This window comes from Tachysurus fulvidraco, chromosome 10 (genome assembly GCF_022655615.1).
Source record: "Tachysurus fulvidraco isolate hzauxx_2018 chromosome 10, HZAU_PFXX_2.0, whole genome shotgun sequence".
In the NCBI taxonomy this organism is placed as follows: domain Eukaryota; kingdom Metazoa; phylum Chordata; class Actinopteri; order Siluriformes; family Bagridae; genus Tachysurus; species Tachysurus fulvidraco.
In genome coordinates, this window is record NC_062527.1 from 4274140 (window position 1) to 4292192 (window position 18053).

The following is an 18053-nucleotide window of genomic DNA, read 5'->3' on the forward strand; positions in this document are numbered from 1 at the left end:
CTGAGCAGCAGTCGGTCACAGGTGTTGAGGCCCAGGAGGTTGAACAGTGTATAGTGCAGCAACAGACTCTGATAAACGAGTGCAATCGCCACTGTGAGGAGTTGCACCATGTTCATGCCCTGACCCGCATCAAAGCAGACGAGAGAGATCAAAAAAGCAGAGAGTTGCTCAAAGCTCAGGTACGGTGCTTTATTATGTTTCTAAGTTCAAAATTTTCATATCTTTTATAATATTCTTAAGCTTAATATGTATGATTACACACATTAGGAATTTTAAATGGTTTGCTTTTGTTATTATCAGATATTTATATCAGATTCTCTGTAGACATGAATTTGGACATTATATGCAGGATTGTGACTGTGAGGATTTCTGTTCATGTAGCCACAAAAGCATTTGTGAGATCAGACACTGATATTAGGTGATTGAGGTCTGGGGTACAGTCAGTGTTCCAGCTCTTCCCATAGGTGTTCACTGGGATTGAGGTCAGAATTTAGCAACTCTTTGGTATAAATACTTCTTCAGTAGAATTACTGATCAATGTACTTCAGGCTCTAGTAGCCCTAAGGCAACAATTGCTTGGTTTTTGTTTTGTTTTATTTTTTATTTTGTAATATCATTTATTTTCCTATCACTCAAAAATAAGCTGTTTGACTTCAGTGCTAACTGAAGACATCTTTACAGATGAGATGCAACCAGATCAAACAGGACATCAGAGGAAAACAGCTCCAGATTCTGGAGCACAAGAAACAATATCAGGAGATTCAGTCAAGGTAAATAACTGCTTTTGTTATGGCAAGAAATTGGTTTTCCATGTCATACTACACTTTACCTTCTATTACAGAAAGTATTTACATATTGGCTAATAGGTTTTTTTTTATATATTCGATGCACATATTTTATTATTCACCCAATATAATTGCAGAACTTTTATACATGCATTGAGTTTTATGAGAGAGAACGTGTTTAGTAGTTTAGTGCATTTAGACAATATCAACATCTGCCAAATAAATATCTGATGAAGCCTTCCCTCAAGAAAATAGGTTCAAAGTTAGTGACTGAGATGGACATTAACTGAATGTTGTGTTTCTGTAGTCATTTTGGTGTTGATTGTTATATGTGGTTGAAGTAATTATATTGTTGAATGACTCCAATATCTATTGTCAATATCTGTCAATATCTATTGACAGAGGCAACCAGGTATTGGGCTAAAAAGTCTTTGTATTTGGAAGAATGTCATAATATCCTCTAAACCACCAACCACAAATAAATCTAAAATGATCTAAGTAATCAATTATCATTTAGTGATCAATGTTCCTTATATCACCTCCCTGATGATGTTCAGGCTAAAACATATTGGTCTTGCTCTTACCAAAACACACAAATTTAAATCTTTTAAGTTCTTTTACGCAACCCTTCCAAACAGCTTGATCTCAGAGAGGTGGCATCTAATAGTTCATCTAATAGTTAAAGAATGAAAGTGTGAAGAACTTTTGAAGAATTTTGTGACTTCCTGTTTCAAAGGTCAATACATCAACCTATGGAATCAAATCAAAGGTCAATACATCAACCTATGGAATCAAATCAAATGAATTTTCCAGTATTTTTTGAGAAGCCAGTATTTTCACAGATGCATTTGGGGAAAAAGCACACTTCCAGGGTTTCTAATGTGATCCAGAGCCAGGGATATTGTCTATGTGGCTTTTCACATCATCCCAAACATGCCAGTAAAATGATGACACTTAGTTGTGTTCCTGATGTATTTTTGTATTCAATTCATTCATTCATTCATTCATTCATTCATTCATTCATTCATTTTCTGCCACTTACTGTATGATGCCAGATGACGCCTGAGATAGGCATAGGCTCCCCCTATTCATTTCAATTAAATTGTATTTGTTTAGGGTTTTTAATGATAGACATTTTCTCAAAGCAGCTTTACAGACCATAAGAAATATAGTACAAAAGTTCAAGATTAATTTTAGACTTATATTTAAATGTATTTGTATTCATCCCTAATGAACAAGTCTGAGGTCTCATGCAAGGAAAAACTCTCTGAGATGGTATGAGAAAGAAACCTTGAGAGGAACCAGTCTCAAAAGGGACCCCAAATGACAGATATTTACTACAGTCAGTTGGAGTTATGTAACCAGGAATGGATACACTACAGTATGTCCATTGAATGATAACATGTCCATTGTTTTGTACAATGCCAAATTCTTGCAGTTCTTTCAGAGTGCTAATTGTAATCATTATTTTCCCTTGTTGTGGCCAGGCTCTGTGTTTTCGGCAAGCTATATGAAACCACCAAAGAAGAGTATAACAAATATGTAAGCCTACTACAGATCGCAACCCAGCACATGACCAAGATGATGGAGAAGTTCAAAATCTTGAAGAATGAAATTGATATTCTGCACAGCCAAACAGTCAAAAACGACAGGTTTGGAGACAAAAGCTGCTTTTTATATAACTGATCCATAATAATTTGGAGCTACAATATGGTGGTGAGACAAATTTAAATACAGTTTAATAATGGTGTATAGTATCTTGAGAGAGAGAGAGAGAGAGAGAGAGAGAGAGAGAGAGAGCGCTCACCATTATAGGTCAGTACAGTCATCACTGCTGTGTCTGTTATAGGCTGCTGCAGAAGTCTCGTCTGAAGCATGTACACAGCCACACAATCCGGGACAGCTTGAAAAATGACATATCCAAGGTGGCCTGCATGCTTCATGAGATGCAGCACAAGAGCGAAGAACAGAGACTCAAGATTGTTCAACTTGGACAAGTGATCAATGCCCAGGAACAAGATCTGCTGCACATGCGCAAGAGCCATGATATGTCTGTCCAGAGCCGCAATGAACGGTGGGTCAGCCCACAGCACAGCACTAGTAACAATATATTAACCATTCTCTTTCTTTTTTCAAATATAACTTCATAATAAATATTTTTTTACAAATGAGCAAAAAGTTGTTTTATAAGCTTTAGTCTTGTGGTACCAGGCCTGATATCTTACTAGAATAACAATGAGCTCACATTCGCTCTAAAACGTGCCTCAAAATTTTAGAGATGCCCCAATGCTTACTTATCAGTCTGAACTAACAACTGATCCAGACTTTTGTTGCATTCTGAGTCTATTTTCTGCTTAATATAACTTGAGTTTCTACATACATGTGTGATTGATAGGGGTGTGCAACTCCTGGAGAGAGAGGAGGAGATATGTGTATTTTATGCAAAGGTAAATGTGCAAGAGAATCTGATCTGTGAGGGGACGCTACAGATACAGGCTCTGGAAGAGGAGATCTGCTCTCTTAAGATGCAACTTAATGAGGAACAGAGGCAAATCAGTTTGAGGAAAAAACAGATGACTTGCAAGAAACCCCTGGAGGATGAGTGTGCCTTACTGCAGATACAGGTACTCGAAATGCTTAGTGATTTCTCTTATGTGGATGTCTTGAGATAACTTCTAAAATAAGTCGCAGCTATTTCAACATTTACGTCAGTTGCCTAAAACTTTTTAGTTCTGACTTATTGTTATTACATTTTATTGTAATGTTAATGTTGCCATGCTATCAATTAATTTTCTCAATAAACCTGCTAAAGGCTGCTACATGGCAGACATGCCAAGTAATGGCGGCTTAGTTCCCTGTGTGATGAGGCAGCAGCCGGGAAACATGCAATTCCACCATGTCTCCATAGTCTGTAAAGCCTTGGACAGGTTTGCAACCCAGAATCAGTCCAGGGCATATCTGGAGATACGGAGTGATAGTAGCTGCAGTATTGGTAGGGTAGGGATGAGTGTGCCTGTATATGCTTGTCCCAGATGGCCACGATTGCAAAGTTCATTGGCTGGACCCTGTACTGTTGGTTTTAGCATCAGCTCCATTTCTGGTTTCAATCATCCTTAATGGAAGTGTGCTTATTAAAATCTGCCTTTATAGTCCTTCAGAAAGGGTCTGAACAAATCTGTTGTGAATTGTCACCTGGCTTCTTTGGAATTTGGTTGGGTTGAACCCACAGCTTTGTGGCCAGAAGAAGCCATGCCATTTGCTCTCTGGGTTGCTGACTGGGTTGGGAGGCCTAGTTTTGGTCTCCCACTTTTAACTGCTCATAGACATTGGCATTTCAATGCTGAGAGACAAACAGACTATTGGCTGATATAGCTGGGATTCTTCTGTAAGCTAGGGGGCTATGATGTGGCACCATCTCTTCTATCCCAGATTTCAACAATTGTGCAGGTAGGCCTTAATTATGTCATAAGCGATTCATTTAGTCAGGAAACCCAGGGTGCTTTGCCTATAAAACCAGTGTTTTCTAAGATTCTTTTTTTTTATCCATATATTCTTGTTGTAAAGATTCTTTCTTAATCACTGCACTCTATGACTGGTTACTCTGCGTACACAGCAATCAAAAGGAAATATCCTCACATTTCTGATCTAATTAATAAATATTAAATGGGTCAGCATTTTAAGTTCACAGACCTCTCATAGCATGTGTTCTGTGTGCTAGCTGTCTGAGTGTACGGAACACAATATATCCCTGGAGCAGACACTCGAGGGCCAAGTTACAGAGAGACGACTGCGTGAACTGAGTGGTGAAGATCCATCTCCTGCTGAGCTTATCAAGAAGATAGAGCATGTATGACACAGTTAAACTTCACTAGTTTGCTTTAACCTATTTTTTATGTGGCCAGTTTATTCTCTATATTGACTATGATGTACGTAGCTGGAGATGCAGCTGGCAGCGAGGGAGGCTCAGCTTCTGGAGAAAGAGCTGATCTATGATCAGGTGATCCGAATGTCTCAGCACCTTCGCACAAAGGCAGATAATGGAAAAGAGGACACACTCAGACTGGCCAAGAAGGTAAACACACACACACACACTCACACACACACACACACACACACACACACACACACACACACACACACACACACACACACACACACACACACACACACACACACACACACACACACACACACACACACACACACACACACACACACATTATTGGACCAAGCAGTGAAGGTGCATATTGCTATTCTACAATTTTCTTTTTTTTCTGACTTTCATGTCTATGGCAGCCCAAAGAGCAGGTTAGATGTGAAACACAGATTGGGGAGAGTTTAAGGAACTAAATTTGGACCAAATGAATTGTGTCGAAATGTAAACGCCAGGAATCCTGGATCGAGACCAGTTCAATGTAGCTTGGATTTTGTCAGAAACAATTTTTCTGCTGCTACTCCTACAAATGATGATGTACACCTCATATCCAGAGTAAATACATAATAGGAACAATTGATTTGATGACGGTGTCCATTATTACTTTTATTGTTATTATTATTATTATTATTATTATTATTATTATTATTATTATTATTATCATTATTATTATTATTTAAAATCAAAGTTTTAAAAAAATATCAAATGCATATGCAAAGAAAGAATTTCACTGTGCTGTGATGTATATGTGACAATGATAAAGGCTTCTTTTTCTTCTTTTTCAGATGAAAAAGAAGACTTTATCATTGTATCAGTGCATAGTGCCAAAGAGATTTATGTCATTCAGTTTGAAACCAAATAATATAAAAGAGTAGAAAAATTATTTGTAAGGCCAAAAATCAAATGTCTTCATTTATGTTATTTTTAGCCACAGGAATTAAAAATTGCATTGCATTGCATCCATCCCATTTAAACATTATTATTTTACAATTATGAGCAGACTACTACAGATTTTTTTTTTAAATCCTGCCACCAGAAATGCTGTTTATTTAAGGCTAGGTCATGTGACGGTCTGTTTGTGTATCTGTCCCCTCAGGTCAACGAGTTCCAGAGTCGCATTAAGGAGTGCACTAAGAAGCTGATGGCTGTAGTGTCGGAGTTGGCCATGTTTCAGTCTCAGGCTCTGTGTCTCCAGCAGGAGCTTCGTGAGAAAGAGTTGGAGCTTGACTTGTGCCACCGAAGAATGGAAATGGGACTCGCACCTTCTGACAGCATAGAGCAGGAGTGGCTGCGCAATATCCAAGCCCAGAAGAAACCCCAGGTAAATGCCCAGGAGAGAGCCTGGGTTAACGTTAGCATTAGCTATGCAACCCATATAAGGAGACTCACTAATACAGTATAAACCTATAAAGATTTGTGTGATTAAGACAACAGTTCAGTTTAGTTTAAATTTATTTGCATTTCATGGTCCAAATAACTTTAATCATTCAATGATAAGGATCATTGAAGGGAGGACGGGCTGATCATTTTAATTGCTCAATTCATTTAAATTCACCACTCCACAGTCTGCAAACCTGAGCAATTTGCGAGAGTGGTAAGGTGACAGCATCAAGACATCTCAGTTCACCAAACACTCTTTGCCCATGAACCTTCCAGATGTACTCCTTTACCTAAGAAAAGCTATTCATAAAAAGCTAAAGTATGGTGTCAGCCTGGACTTAAACACTAAGACTGTGTCTGAGTCCCAAACACTAATTGGAAGGCTGTTTCATAACTGTGGGGCTTTTTAAGGAAAAGTTCTGCCCCCTGTTGTAGCCTTATGTACTTGAGGTACTACCAAATAGCCTGAATCTTTTGATCTAAGTAGGTGTGATGGATCATAAAAAAACCAGAAGATCTCTCAGGTACTATGCCGCGTGACCATTAAGTCCTTTATAGTTCAGTAATAGTGTTTTATAATTAATGTGTAATTTGACTGGGAGCCAGTGAAATGAGGATAAGATAGTGTGATATGTTCATATCTTCTGGTTCTAGTAAGGACTCTAGGACTTAGAACTTAATTCTGACTGCCTGTGGTCCTAGTAAAAGCACTACTGTCTTGTCAGAGTTATGCAGGAGGAAGTTAGTAAGCATCCACTGTGTAATGCCCTTCACACAATCTTCAAACTTATTAAGCTGGTGACTCACATCTGACTTAGCTGAAACATATCATCAGCATAACAGTCATCAGCATAACAGTGGACGCTAATACAATGTTTACGAATAAGTGCAACAAGGGGTAGCATATATAGGGAGAAATGGGCCTAAAACAGAACCTTGCGGAACACTGACCATTACCTTAGTTTGTTTAGTAGTCACCATTTAGATCTAAGAACTGATAGTGTTAAGTCAAATAAGACCTGAGCCAGGAGAGGGCTGTCCCTTTAACACCAACAAAATGTTCTAGCCTATAAAGTAGAATAGCATAGTCAATGGTATCAAAAGCTGCACTAAGATCAAGCAAAGCAACGATCTAGATCTAGTAAGATCTGTAAGATCTAGAACACCAGCAAAGAGACACAACTCTGATCAGAGGCCAGTAGCAGGTTGTTTACAACTTTAACCAGCGTTGTCTCTGTGCTGTGATGAGGCTTAAATCATGACTGATGCATACGTGCTACAACATTGGCCTATAGTTGGACAGCTGGCTTGGGTCAAGGTCAGTTTTTTTTAATCAAATAACTGCTAGCTTAAAAGATTTTGCCACATGGCCAGTGCTTAAGGGATAATTTATTATTTGTAAAATGGGTTGGGTACCGACCGGTAATATCTGTTTAAAGAAACATGTGGGTAAGGGATCCAGTATTAACTTTTCTTTAATTTGTCTCCAGATTTGATCCATTTCAGGTACTGGTGTGATGCTGAATAATATTTTTATTGCCATACAATTTGAATCAAAATAACTTTCACTTTTGCCTCCATTTCACAAATTCTTTTTCACCCTTTTGTGTTCAGATTTCTCTGAACTTTACCTTTTAAGTTATCAGCGTCAATAAGCACAAATGAACTGTTCATGTGTGGCCATGAACATTGAACTTTATCTGTGATTGTCATATATCAATATGAATGTGTGATAATCAGTGAAACAAGCATTAGATCAATTCTGGGAGTATTTTATTTAGTGTGAAATGAAACCCTATACTCCTAACTATACTAGAAAACTAATAAACGAGGCCCAGTGTGTCCATTTCATTGTCCTGTTTTTTAATCACAACTAGTGCGAGTAAAAAAAGTAACACAGCAAACAAACTACACAGTAAAACCATGTCACCGTTGTGTGATGCATGATGGGAACAGTTAATGAGGAAAAAGTATCCACTGATTTTTAAGTATTAATTTAGAAACATTAAATATAATATTCATAGCACTACTAATTACGTGAAGCAAGAAACATGTAAATAATTACAAGACCATTATCTGGGTGGAAGTGGCTTTCTTTCACCTGTCCATCACAGTGCCACTAGTCATGTGTGGCTGTATCTGAGCTCATGTATGCAGAAGTAGAGCAGCAAGTCAAAAAATATTGTAAGAAGATAATAGCTGTTGTATGACCAGGGAAAGCTGACTGGTGGACAGGGATTGCTAAGAAAGTGGGGACCATATTTGTACCTTGAGCATTAAAGCAGGGAAATTTCATTAACTGTGCATTGTCAATCATACATGTGTCTTGTTCTGTATTAGATTACCGAGGAGGAAGAATGGAGTCAGCTTCCAAACGGAGTCTATACCACGGCAGATTTGCGGCCAAATTCCTACATCCCAGCAGAAGATTCACTGCCCTTGCCAAAACCCTATGGAGCCCTGGCACCTTTCAAACCGAGTGAGCCTGGAACCAACATGCGCCACATCCGCAAGCCTCAGCCCAAGCCCCTTGAGACCTAGAGCCTTGTATTACATTCATGGCCACAGCATTTTCTGACATTTTTTATATACATACAGTAAATACAAAAATAAATAAATAAAAATAAAAGTGAAAGACTTTTTTAAAAAAAAAGTAACCAACACCTGCTTTTGATTAGTTACCTCATGTTTATCGGCTAAGGGGAGTTTTCTTTGGAACTTAAGTGTGAGAGTTTCTGTGGGGAATCTTGCTGGTTCTTGGCAGAAAAACTACTGGATTCAGTTTCCACAATACACAGAAAAACAAGGACACTCTCACTGTCACTCCCTTTTACATTTCACATGTTCAGAGGAAGTGTGTGCTCTGACTGGTGATTCAGTGTCATAATACGCACATTCAGAAGCTTTACTGTCAAAAACTGTGATCGTGAGATGAATCTTGAACATGTTTGTACCTCCAGCTCATCTGTTTCTAGTCAGTCATCACCATTAGCCTAAATTTCTCCTAATGAAGGATTAACCCTAGATATTATTCATGTTTTACAAGAACCCACCTTAGGCTTAGTATTTATATAGAAACATAGCATTTTATAGAAATCTTGCTCTCATTCATTTAAGGAAATATTTGACTAAGATAGGCAAAAAAAATCACTCAGATTTTCACATTTGCAACAGCCATATGGTAGTAAACGGCAACAGAAAGAAACAAGATACACATTTAATTAAAATAAACTGTTATATACAGCAATATAAACATCTGACACCTGATACAGAAATCTCTTTCAACTTAGTTCATGTACATTACTGAATCTTATTTCTCTATAGAATAATCAAGCAGCTGTTTCACTTTTTTTATTTCGAAATCAGCAGGCAGAATACATGTGTGTGTGCCAGATTCCTGTTTTGCAGATAAATGTGATGTTAAAATGTAGGTAATTGTTAAACATCACGTTATCACTGTGTACACAACGAAGCAAAACACCAGTCACTAGTTTCCAGTCTCTCAGTCAGCTCCAGTTCCCTCTTCAGCTATTCTTCTCCTGGTGTTAATTTGCCCTCAAATCCCAGCTTGATCAGAGTCTGTTTTAGTGCAATTTCCTCCACAAATCTGGCATCCATATTCTTCTGTTCCTCAAAGGGATGTGTAGCTAAATCACAAAAAATATACAAAAGCACTTTTATATTTTCTGCCCAGAAATTACCACACCACATCAACCAAATCAGGAAAAACATCTCCCCAAATAAAATACCTTGCTCTTCCATTTCTGAGAGAATTGCGATGAGGTAGCTTAGTGGCAGAAACTCAAGATGGGAGGATATTTTGTCTCTGTCCAACTGCACTGATGCCTGTGAAGTATACAGTATCTTTAACTCTGCAATCTCAAACAATATCACATGTTCAGAGCATGTTACATAATAAAGAACTCAACAACGTGTTTGTGCTCATATAGAATTCATATTAAAGACATGAACAGTAATATCACACAAACACACACAAACACACACCAAAAAAAAATTAAAAATCTAAAAAAAAAATTGTTTGAATATGTTGTCATGACCAGACTGCTAACTGTTAGAGGTTTTTGGATTAAATGGAACATGATTTCTGACAGTGTGTCTCTAGATTTACTTTGGTTTTGGTGTATTTCTCCAACAGTCTTCTCACGCACTGTCTGGTGATGCAGGCTGAGCTGATAGGATGATCCCAAAGCTGACACACTCTCTGGGCCAGACACTGAAACAAAATGAGTCAATCCATCAGTCCTGTAAATCTCATGTGTAAAGTGTTATTGTTCCAGTACAATTTCCAGTACAAAAAAAACAACAAAAAAACAGAGAAATGAGGAACTGTGCTGTTAGTTTATTAGGTTGACTTTAGTTTGTAAGCACAACTGTAGAGAAAATTGCATCTAGCTGATTTTAGTTTGTGTGGAAGAATCAAGTTATACCTTACTTTTTTCATAGAGAATCATTATCTATACCTAGTTCTCTAAAGTGTTAAGAAATCTGTGTGTGTAATCTACCCCTCTTTTATAATATTTCTATTATTATACATGATCATGAGAACCAAGACATTGCCTAAGTGTTCACACCCTCGTGATCAGAAACTTTTCTATAGGGAAAATTGAAAAAGTGAAAATAGCCTGGTATTAGTAATAGCCTTGTATAAGTGTGAACTTCCTTTTAGAACTGTATGTGTGGCTGTGTTCAGAATGAACCAATCACATTTAATCCCATGTTCAAGAGTAATAAAGAGTCTGTGGTAGCCTAGTGGTTAAGGTGTTAGGCTACCAATCGGAAGGTTGTAAGTTGTATAAAAAAAGAGATAATGTAAGTCGCTCTGGATAAGGGTGTCTGCCAAATGCTGTAACTGTAATTACCATTAGCAGTCATCAATGAGAACGATTCTGATTAAAGTCAGCTGCTTCTGTAAAAATCCAAGAGCTTAAGGTCCATCATCAACAAATGGATCAAATGGAGCACCACAGTGACATCACCAAGAGCAGAACGCCCCTCCACAGTTAATAAAATGACAAGACACTTAAAGTTTAAAGGGAGGCTACAACAACATTAAAGGAGCTGTGGGAAAATCTGACCAGCACTGATTACTGTCTGAGCAATGGGGATAAAAAGAAAAAAAAAAATCACCCCAAATTGTGAGAAAAATTGTTCTCTTGTCTGATTGGTCTGAGACCAATTCCAAAATGTATGTTTGGTGCAAAAAGGCACATAACGAGAACAGCATACCCACACTGTAGCACGGTAGTGGCAGCATAATGCTAGAGCTTTCAACATCTTGTGTAATCATGAATAGCAACAAATACCAGATGGAGTTTTAGTGCAAAACCTTCAGGTGTCTGCTGCTAAGCTGAAGATGAAACAAAATTTCACCTTTCAGCATGACAATCACACAAAGCATACATCCAAATCAAAAAAGGAACAGCTTCACCATCAAAGACCATCAATATTTGTAAATGAGCAAGTGAATCACACTAAAAATCTGTGATGTGACCTGAAGCAGGCTGTGCACAGGAGTCGGTCTTACATGCAGACGGACCTGGAATGTTTTTGCAAGAAAAAGTGTGAAAATATCAACAAGACAAAACAAGACAAACGCTGATGGTCTTTTTGGGTAAAAGTCTGAGTGGAGAACTCACTCAAAAGATGCTTCAGTAAAGAATAAGTTTAAGGTGTGGTTACGTTTCTTATTACTATTAAGTAGTTAGTATTTTAGTTCATGAATATTGTATTGCTTATGAATGTCGAAGTGCGGATCATTTCAGAACACTCAGAATGAGTCGAAGGAAAATGTATAATTATAAATATTTCATTTAATTAGATTCAGCACTGGAACCTATTTATTATAAATGGCAGATTTTTATTGTCATTACAAAGAAATATGGGCAGGTAAACATTACCGCAGGAAGTCTTTTCAGGACACTGAACTTTAGTTCTTCATTGCTGGTGCTGTTATCCAGATCTGCAAAAGAGAAAGAAGAACAAACTGTATAGAGAGATAAAGAACAAAATACAGTAAATTTAAAGTGCAGTTAAGACAGAATCCAACCCTAATTTACGTGTTGAAGCTTGACTCAAGATTCATGAACGAAAATATAATCTTTGCCCAAACCGCCATATTTCTTTATGTCATGTTTGTGTATGTTTTTCATATGCACATGTCGGTATGTGTATTTTTTGTGTGCACGTGTAATAGTAATCATTACCTGTCATAAGGCGTGACACAAAAGGCTCAGTGAGGTGTAGAAAGCCACGGTCCACATAGAGCAAGAAAGTGTGGCGAGGTAGGCAGCGTACACCCAGCACACTTAAAAGTGTAGAATAACCTAGACCATATCAGATGCCAGCATTTATTAATATGTAAAATATAAAATGCAAAGTACAGTAAGGAATAAACAGGAAGTTCCTCTCACCAGGTGGGAGGGGAAGACAGAGTCCTTTAGCTGCTTCCAGAATCCGACACATGATATGAAACATGGTCCACTCCTCCGAGGTGCCTCGCTGGTTGCTAATGCACACAAAGATGATAATAATTCTCAGGCTAACCATGCTGTTGTTACTGGGAGATAAAAAATAGATAAAGAGAGTCCTAGACCATTGGTCTTACTATCTGTAACAAGTCATAATGAAAAGAAAACAGAATGTCTGCTTGACTGCCACTATTACTATTATGTCTTTAACTAGAAGTGAATAGTTCAATAGGGGAATGTTAAACAAATAAACTAGTTAGAGGCACTAAAAAGTAAATTAGTGCAAACAGAAAAAGATAACGACAGGACGAAGGGAAAATGAGTAATGGTAAACTGCACAGCCTTTAACGTGAAAATCAGAGGCAGAAAAAAGGCCAGAGCTTCACAAAACTTTTCCTTGTAAAAGTTTCCATCACAAGGATTAAAGAGAATTTACGTGATTGTGACACCCAGTGTTTAAACCAGGAACTGAAAACAGACTTTGATTTGGATATTTCACTTAGTTCACCTCGCTTTCCACTTGTTATTTGCAATCAGACTACAGCTGCCAACAGCGCTAACACCTGCTTCCTCTGAGACGTGTCACAGCATCGCTATTTCAATCTGCTGCTGCTTCTACATTCATCCTTCCCAGTTCCTACCCAGACAGTGACATCCTTCTCATCCATTAGACCCTTCTACGCTTCTGAAAACCTTGCAGTTTGTTTTCAGTATGGTGGCAGTCTGCAACATTGACACAGTGTAAAGCAGCTTCACTTATCCCTCTTTATACAGTACATCACTACTCACAGGCATAACACCGTGCGACCCAAGTTCAGCTTCAGCCACAGAGTCTCCAACATGTGTCTGAGCAGCTCCAGCTACACACACACACACACACACACACACACACACACACACACACACACACACACACACACACACACACACACAATAAAGGAATGAGTCTCTGACAAGCATAAAAGCATTAGTTTTTTCATCACATAGTAATATGTTTACACTTTAATATTTAAAACAAAGAAAGCAAACTGTTCAACATTTTGAATATTGAAACCCAAGATTCTGCACTATTTCTAGGTCCCTATTTAATTAAATGTAAGCAAATGTATGATTCTTATGATTCTTAAATGTAAGCAAATGTATGATTCCACAAAATTCCACACAATCATATATCCTATATGGGAATAGCACACTTGTGCTTCAAATTGTGTTGTTTTTCCCTACAGTTATTAACACGACCGTTTACATTTTACTGCTTTCACAAGATTTGGGCCCTTCTTATTTCAGATATATTTTCTATATGCTTCCTATACAAACAGCTACAACCTAATAACCATCTGGTGTCATAGTGAAACCACTTCAAGAAACAATATAGAAACCAAATAGATAAACAAAGCAATGATCTGGCAACCTAGTAACCAAGCTGAATATGCTACACCCACTTAGCAACAATGTGAGTTAGCTCAGCAACTACCTAGCAACCAACCTAAATATGCTAGCAAAATTTTAAAATTTTAAATATAAGCACTAAAGTTGATCCATGAACTTTAACCTTCTAGATCTAATTTTGTCCATTTAACCAAATTTGATCAAAATCACAAACATTTTGTCCTGCATGATAAAATGAATTCATGAAAAATGTAACAAAACAAGTAAAAAAGTTATATTCCTTTGTTCAACAATCTAAAACAGTCCCCCTGTATTCAGCACATTTTAGTCATGTACTAATCATGTGCAGGTTCATGGAACATGCTGGACTTCTCATATCCTCATGCGTCAATGACAGGAAGCCTCCTCAGCAAAAACACATCCTATTCTTTCGGTTTCACCAGAGATATCTGGTTGTTACTTGGAAAAATGTCACAGTGACAGTTTCCTGTTTTATCTGTAATTATGTGTCAATTTATTTCCTTTAAACTACTAGCTTTATGATCTAGAAACATCTGTAATAGCAGCAAAAACACACCGGTGCTAAATAACTTAATTTTCTAATGGGAAATAATTCACCTTCTTGATATTAAGTGTACAGTTGTGTTCGAAATAACAGCTGTCCAACATCCCTGTTTGTGGTATAAATTATATTTCTACATATAAAATAATTTAGTAAAAGTGTAATCGTAATTGAACAGATCCAACAGTCATGACATGCATGCTGCTGTGTAACCGAATCATTAATTGAAAGGGGTGTGTTGAAAACAATAGAAGTGTGGAGTTCAATTAGTTAAGTCATTTATCCTGTGAAAAAACTCGTGTCAAACTGGAGGCCCTTATTTAAGGACGGAGGCAGCAAATATTGAACATGCTGGATATAGTTTATTTCTCTCTGAAAATCTGTGTAAAATGGGTCTTTTCCTTGCTGCCGTTGCCTCCTCCTTGCTCATTGGGGATAGGGATAGATATATAGTATTTTAAATTTTTAAGTTAATATTTTAAAAATACAATTAATTTTAAACTTTAATTGTATATATTTATTTATTTATTTTTATCCTTATTTTCTTCTTATTATATATGTTTCTTTTTTCTCTCTCTTCTGTTTCCATACTCCTATAAAGCTGGTTTGAGACAATGGGAATTGTTAAAAGCGCTATACAAATAAACTGAATTTGAATTGTGGTACAGTATGTAGTACAATAGTTCTGGGCTGGAAGACCTGCCAGAAGTTGATCGAGTCCATGCAGCACAGTTATACTGTACAACTAAATATTAGTTTGAGTAAGCTAAATCTTCAAGCATTTTTCAGTTTATACAGTAAATGCAGACACTGCTATTTTTTTAACCTTATATATTTCTTTTTCTTCAGTTTCTGTAAACTTATAAATATTTCTTCATGTTTACTCACTTTTTAAACACATGTATATGGACAGGAACTGGGATCAAATGTAGATTTATTTTTTGATCTAAGTATCAGTGTGGTATAAAAACTAGCCTTATTACTGACATAAAAACACTGACACTGGCACTGGAGACTCCTTACAAAATTGCTATGTAACAAAAAAAATTCCCCATGATAGATAATGACTCTACTGACTGTCTGCCATAGAAGTCAATGCAAGATTTTACTTTAAATAATAGAAGATATTATACCTAATATTTCGGTCTATGAAACTGATAAACATTTTAAAGATAAAGGACAAATGGAAGGTTGAAAAGAATGAAAAAAATTCTCCCAAGATTGGGGCGGGGGCACGTGGGGAGGCTCATTTAAGGACCAGCTCTGATGAAGGGAGTTTAACTGGAAGGAAATAACAAGATCTCACAGTCTCAAAAATAACAGCAACATGGATCCCAACCAGTTCAGATAAGTGCTAAAGATGATGTGGACAGCAAGTTGGTTAATCACAACCATGCTTCCCAAACTTTTAAAAGGATAGAAAGCATGTATTCGACACATTTAAACAAATATTCCTTAAATGTTTCCTAAAGATCCCAGAGCAGTCCTTCTTGGCAAGCACCCAGAAGGGAGAGCTAAAATATATCTGCCATAAGTCTGCTGTTAAGAGGATCACATCCAAATCATTAAACCCTCATCTTACATCATACAATGTCCGGGTAAATCACACGAAGCAAATCACATGCACTGCCGAAATTTGGAAAGAGTTCAAGTTCCGTAATGTGAGATACTTCATTCCAGGCCATACTTTACATTCCAGGCCTGACTACCTCAGTCATCCAGCTCTTGTTCATGAATCATTTTACTTATTCGTTTATTACTACTTATCATTGTCATTTATCAACCTTTATTTTTCTTTCCTCCTTTTTACCTTCCCTTTCTCCAGGCTTGTGTTTGGATGTTGCATAATGATCTCTTCTATAATGTACTCGAGTCTGACTCTAAAAATGCTGGAATATGAAAAGCCAAAGAGAACTGCATTGAACGCAATGCTAATGTTAGGCAAAAAGGCTAACATTAAAATGAGCACATTAGTAGAGTTCAACATTCGAGTTGAATCTTACTCAATGTTGTTCTGTTATAGAAAATCAACAGCTTCTTCACAAACGTCTGCTCCTACAAGGCAGCTAACTAATAATACGTTTTTTTTTGTCAAGACATTTTCTTTTTGGATTTGTCACCAAAGTGTGGACTTGGAAAAGGACCACAGGTTTTACATTAGAGATTTAGGCTATAAGCAACGTGTCTCCCAAAGGTGAAATTAAACTTACATCAAATAAATAAATGAATACATGGTATATTCATCTCCTCCTTAATCTAGCTGTCCTGCTCTGCCAGTGTTGAAAGCAAACTCTTTTTCCATATCCTGTTTCACAAGCTTTGGTTCAAGCATTTTTGTTTTATCAGTTAACATTATGTGAGGAGCATTTAGCTAAAAAAAAAAATCTAGCCAAAATCTTTAAAAATTTACCAGTGAGACATGAGCGTGCGCACACACACACACACACACACACACACACCATCTTGGCCATGTAGTTCACCACCAGCATTTCAATCTTTTTCTTCCCCAGCTGTGGCAGGAACTTGTTCAGGTGATCCCGGAGTTTATCCACCATCTGACAAAGAGAAACAAAAATGTGAAAATGAAGTATGTCCACACCCTGTACCAGGAGCATAAGGCTCAGTCAACAAACCAGCATAATAAAGTAGAGATCAGTATGATACATGATTATAAACAGAAAATATCAACAGTGACAACATCTCGGTTTTCTTTATTTTTGGTCATCTTGGTCAATCTCAAGAAAGCGGGGTGTTCACAACCATGATTCACAAACATGACATGATTTAGTCACAAGTCACCACAAAAAAAAGGCCTTTATTTAATTTTCTAGTATTTTCTTTTTATAATCACATATAATACTGATGATTCTTCTTTATTATGTTGTTTTGCATTATGCTCCTGTCAACAGTTGGAATTAAACAGAAGGTGATAGAAAGTTTGAGGAAACCAGAATGAGCTGTGACTTACTAGGCCTATTAGTGCCCTCTGCGGCTGGTCAACCTCCTGAAAGAGGGGAAGCACTCTCTTATCTGTAGACCACAGACAGAGTCAGAGGTCACTGGCAGTTTATGCATTAGCTGTAGGTTCATCAGTTGAGTTTACTTGTAATCAGAACAGAAGGAATGTTTATCTGTGATCAGACAGAAACTCCACGGTGTAAAATGATAGTGAATATATGCAAAAACAAGGGGAATTTGAGGAACTTTCCTAACCCCAACTCCACCATTCCTCTTCTCTCAGTGCACTTTTTCTCTGTGTTTATTGTCCTACATACTTGATTGATTACACAGAAAAGCGAAAAATTCTCCCACAGGATCTAAACTATTTGGCCATAAAACGTTAGGAAAATATTGTCTGTGTGTGTGTGTGTGTGTGTGTCCTGCCATTACTCCTACAGGTCAAAAATAAAATCAGAGCATTGCACCTGTTGTACAGTAGTTTAACTTACCCAAATGCCACATATCCACCACAGATAGGACTCTAGGGAACAAGTGAAGAATATAAACTTTAGAAG

General features: G+C 37.3%; 2 protein-coding genes across 9 annotated transcripts in view; one reads left to right on the forward strand and one right to left on the reverse strand.

Moving 5' to 3' along the window:
* The window catches only part of ccdc146 (coiled-coil domain containing 146), a 26116-nt gene extending 16783 nt beyond the window's left edge, over positions 1–9333 (forward strand). For all 5 annotated transcript variants that reach the window (XM_027163734.2, XM_047819278.1, XM_047819280.1 and 2 more), the window contains 9 exons: positions 9–179; positions 682–770; positions 2273–2437; positions 2635–2859; positions 3181–3409; positions 4504–4632; positions 4720–4857; positions 5816–6040; positions 8440–9333. In XM_027163734.2, coding sequence (XP_027019535.2) covers positions 9–179; positions 682–770; positions 2273–2437; positions 2635–2859; positions 3181–3409; positions 4504–4632; positions 4720–4857; positions 5816–6040; positions 8440–8640 — 1572 coding nt within the window. In that variant the 3' untranslated portion in view covers positions 8641–9333. The remainder of the gene's footprint in view (positions 1–8; positions 180–681; positions 771–2272; positions 2438–2634; positions 2860–3180; positions 3410–4503; positions 4633–4719; positions 4858–5815; positions 6041–8439) is intronic.
* The window catches only part of LOC113653871 (gamma-secretase activating protein), a 26744-nt gene continuing 17991 nt past the window's right edge, over positions 9301–18053 (reverse strand). For 3 of the 4 annotated variants that reach the window (XM_027163735.2, XM_047819281.1, XM_027163736.2), the window contains 10 exons: positions 17988–18019; positions 17507–17568; positions 16998–17093; positions 13377–13447; positions 12531–12625; positions 12324–12443; positions 12018–12079; positions 10229–10333; positions 9849–9945; positions 9301–9746 (listed from right to left, as the gene is read on the reverse strand). In XM_027163735.2, the coding sequence (XP_027019536.1) occupies positions 9628–9746; positions 9849–9945; positions 10229–10333; positions 12018–12079; positions 12324–12443; positions 12531–12625; positions 13377–13447; positions 16998–17093; positions 17507–17568; positions 17988–18019 (859 nt within the window). In that variant the 3' untranslated portion in view covers positions 9301–9627. Of the gene's footprint in view, positions 9747–9848; positions 9946–10228; positions 10334–12017; positions 12080–12323; positions 12444–12530; positions 12626–13376; positions 13448–16948; positions 17094–17506; positions 17569–17987; positions 18020–18053 lie in introns of all 4 variants that reach the window. The other variant, XR_007144062.1, reaches the window with a different exon arrangement.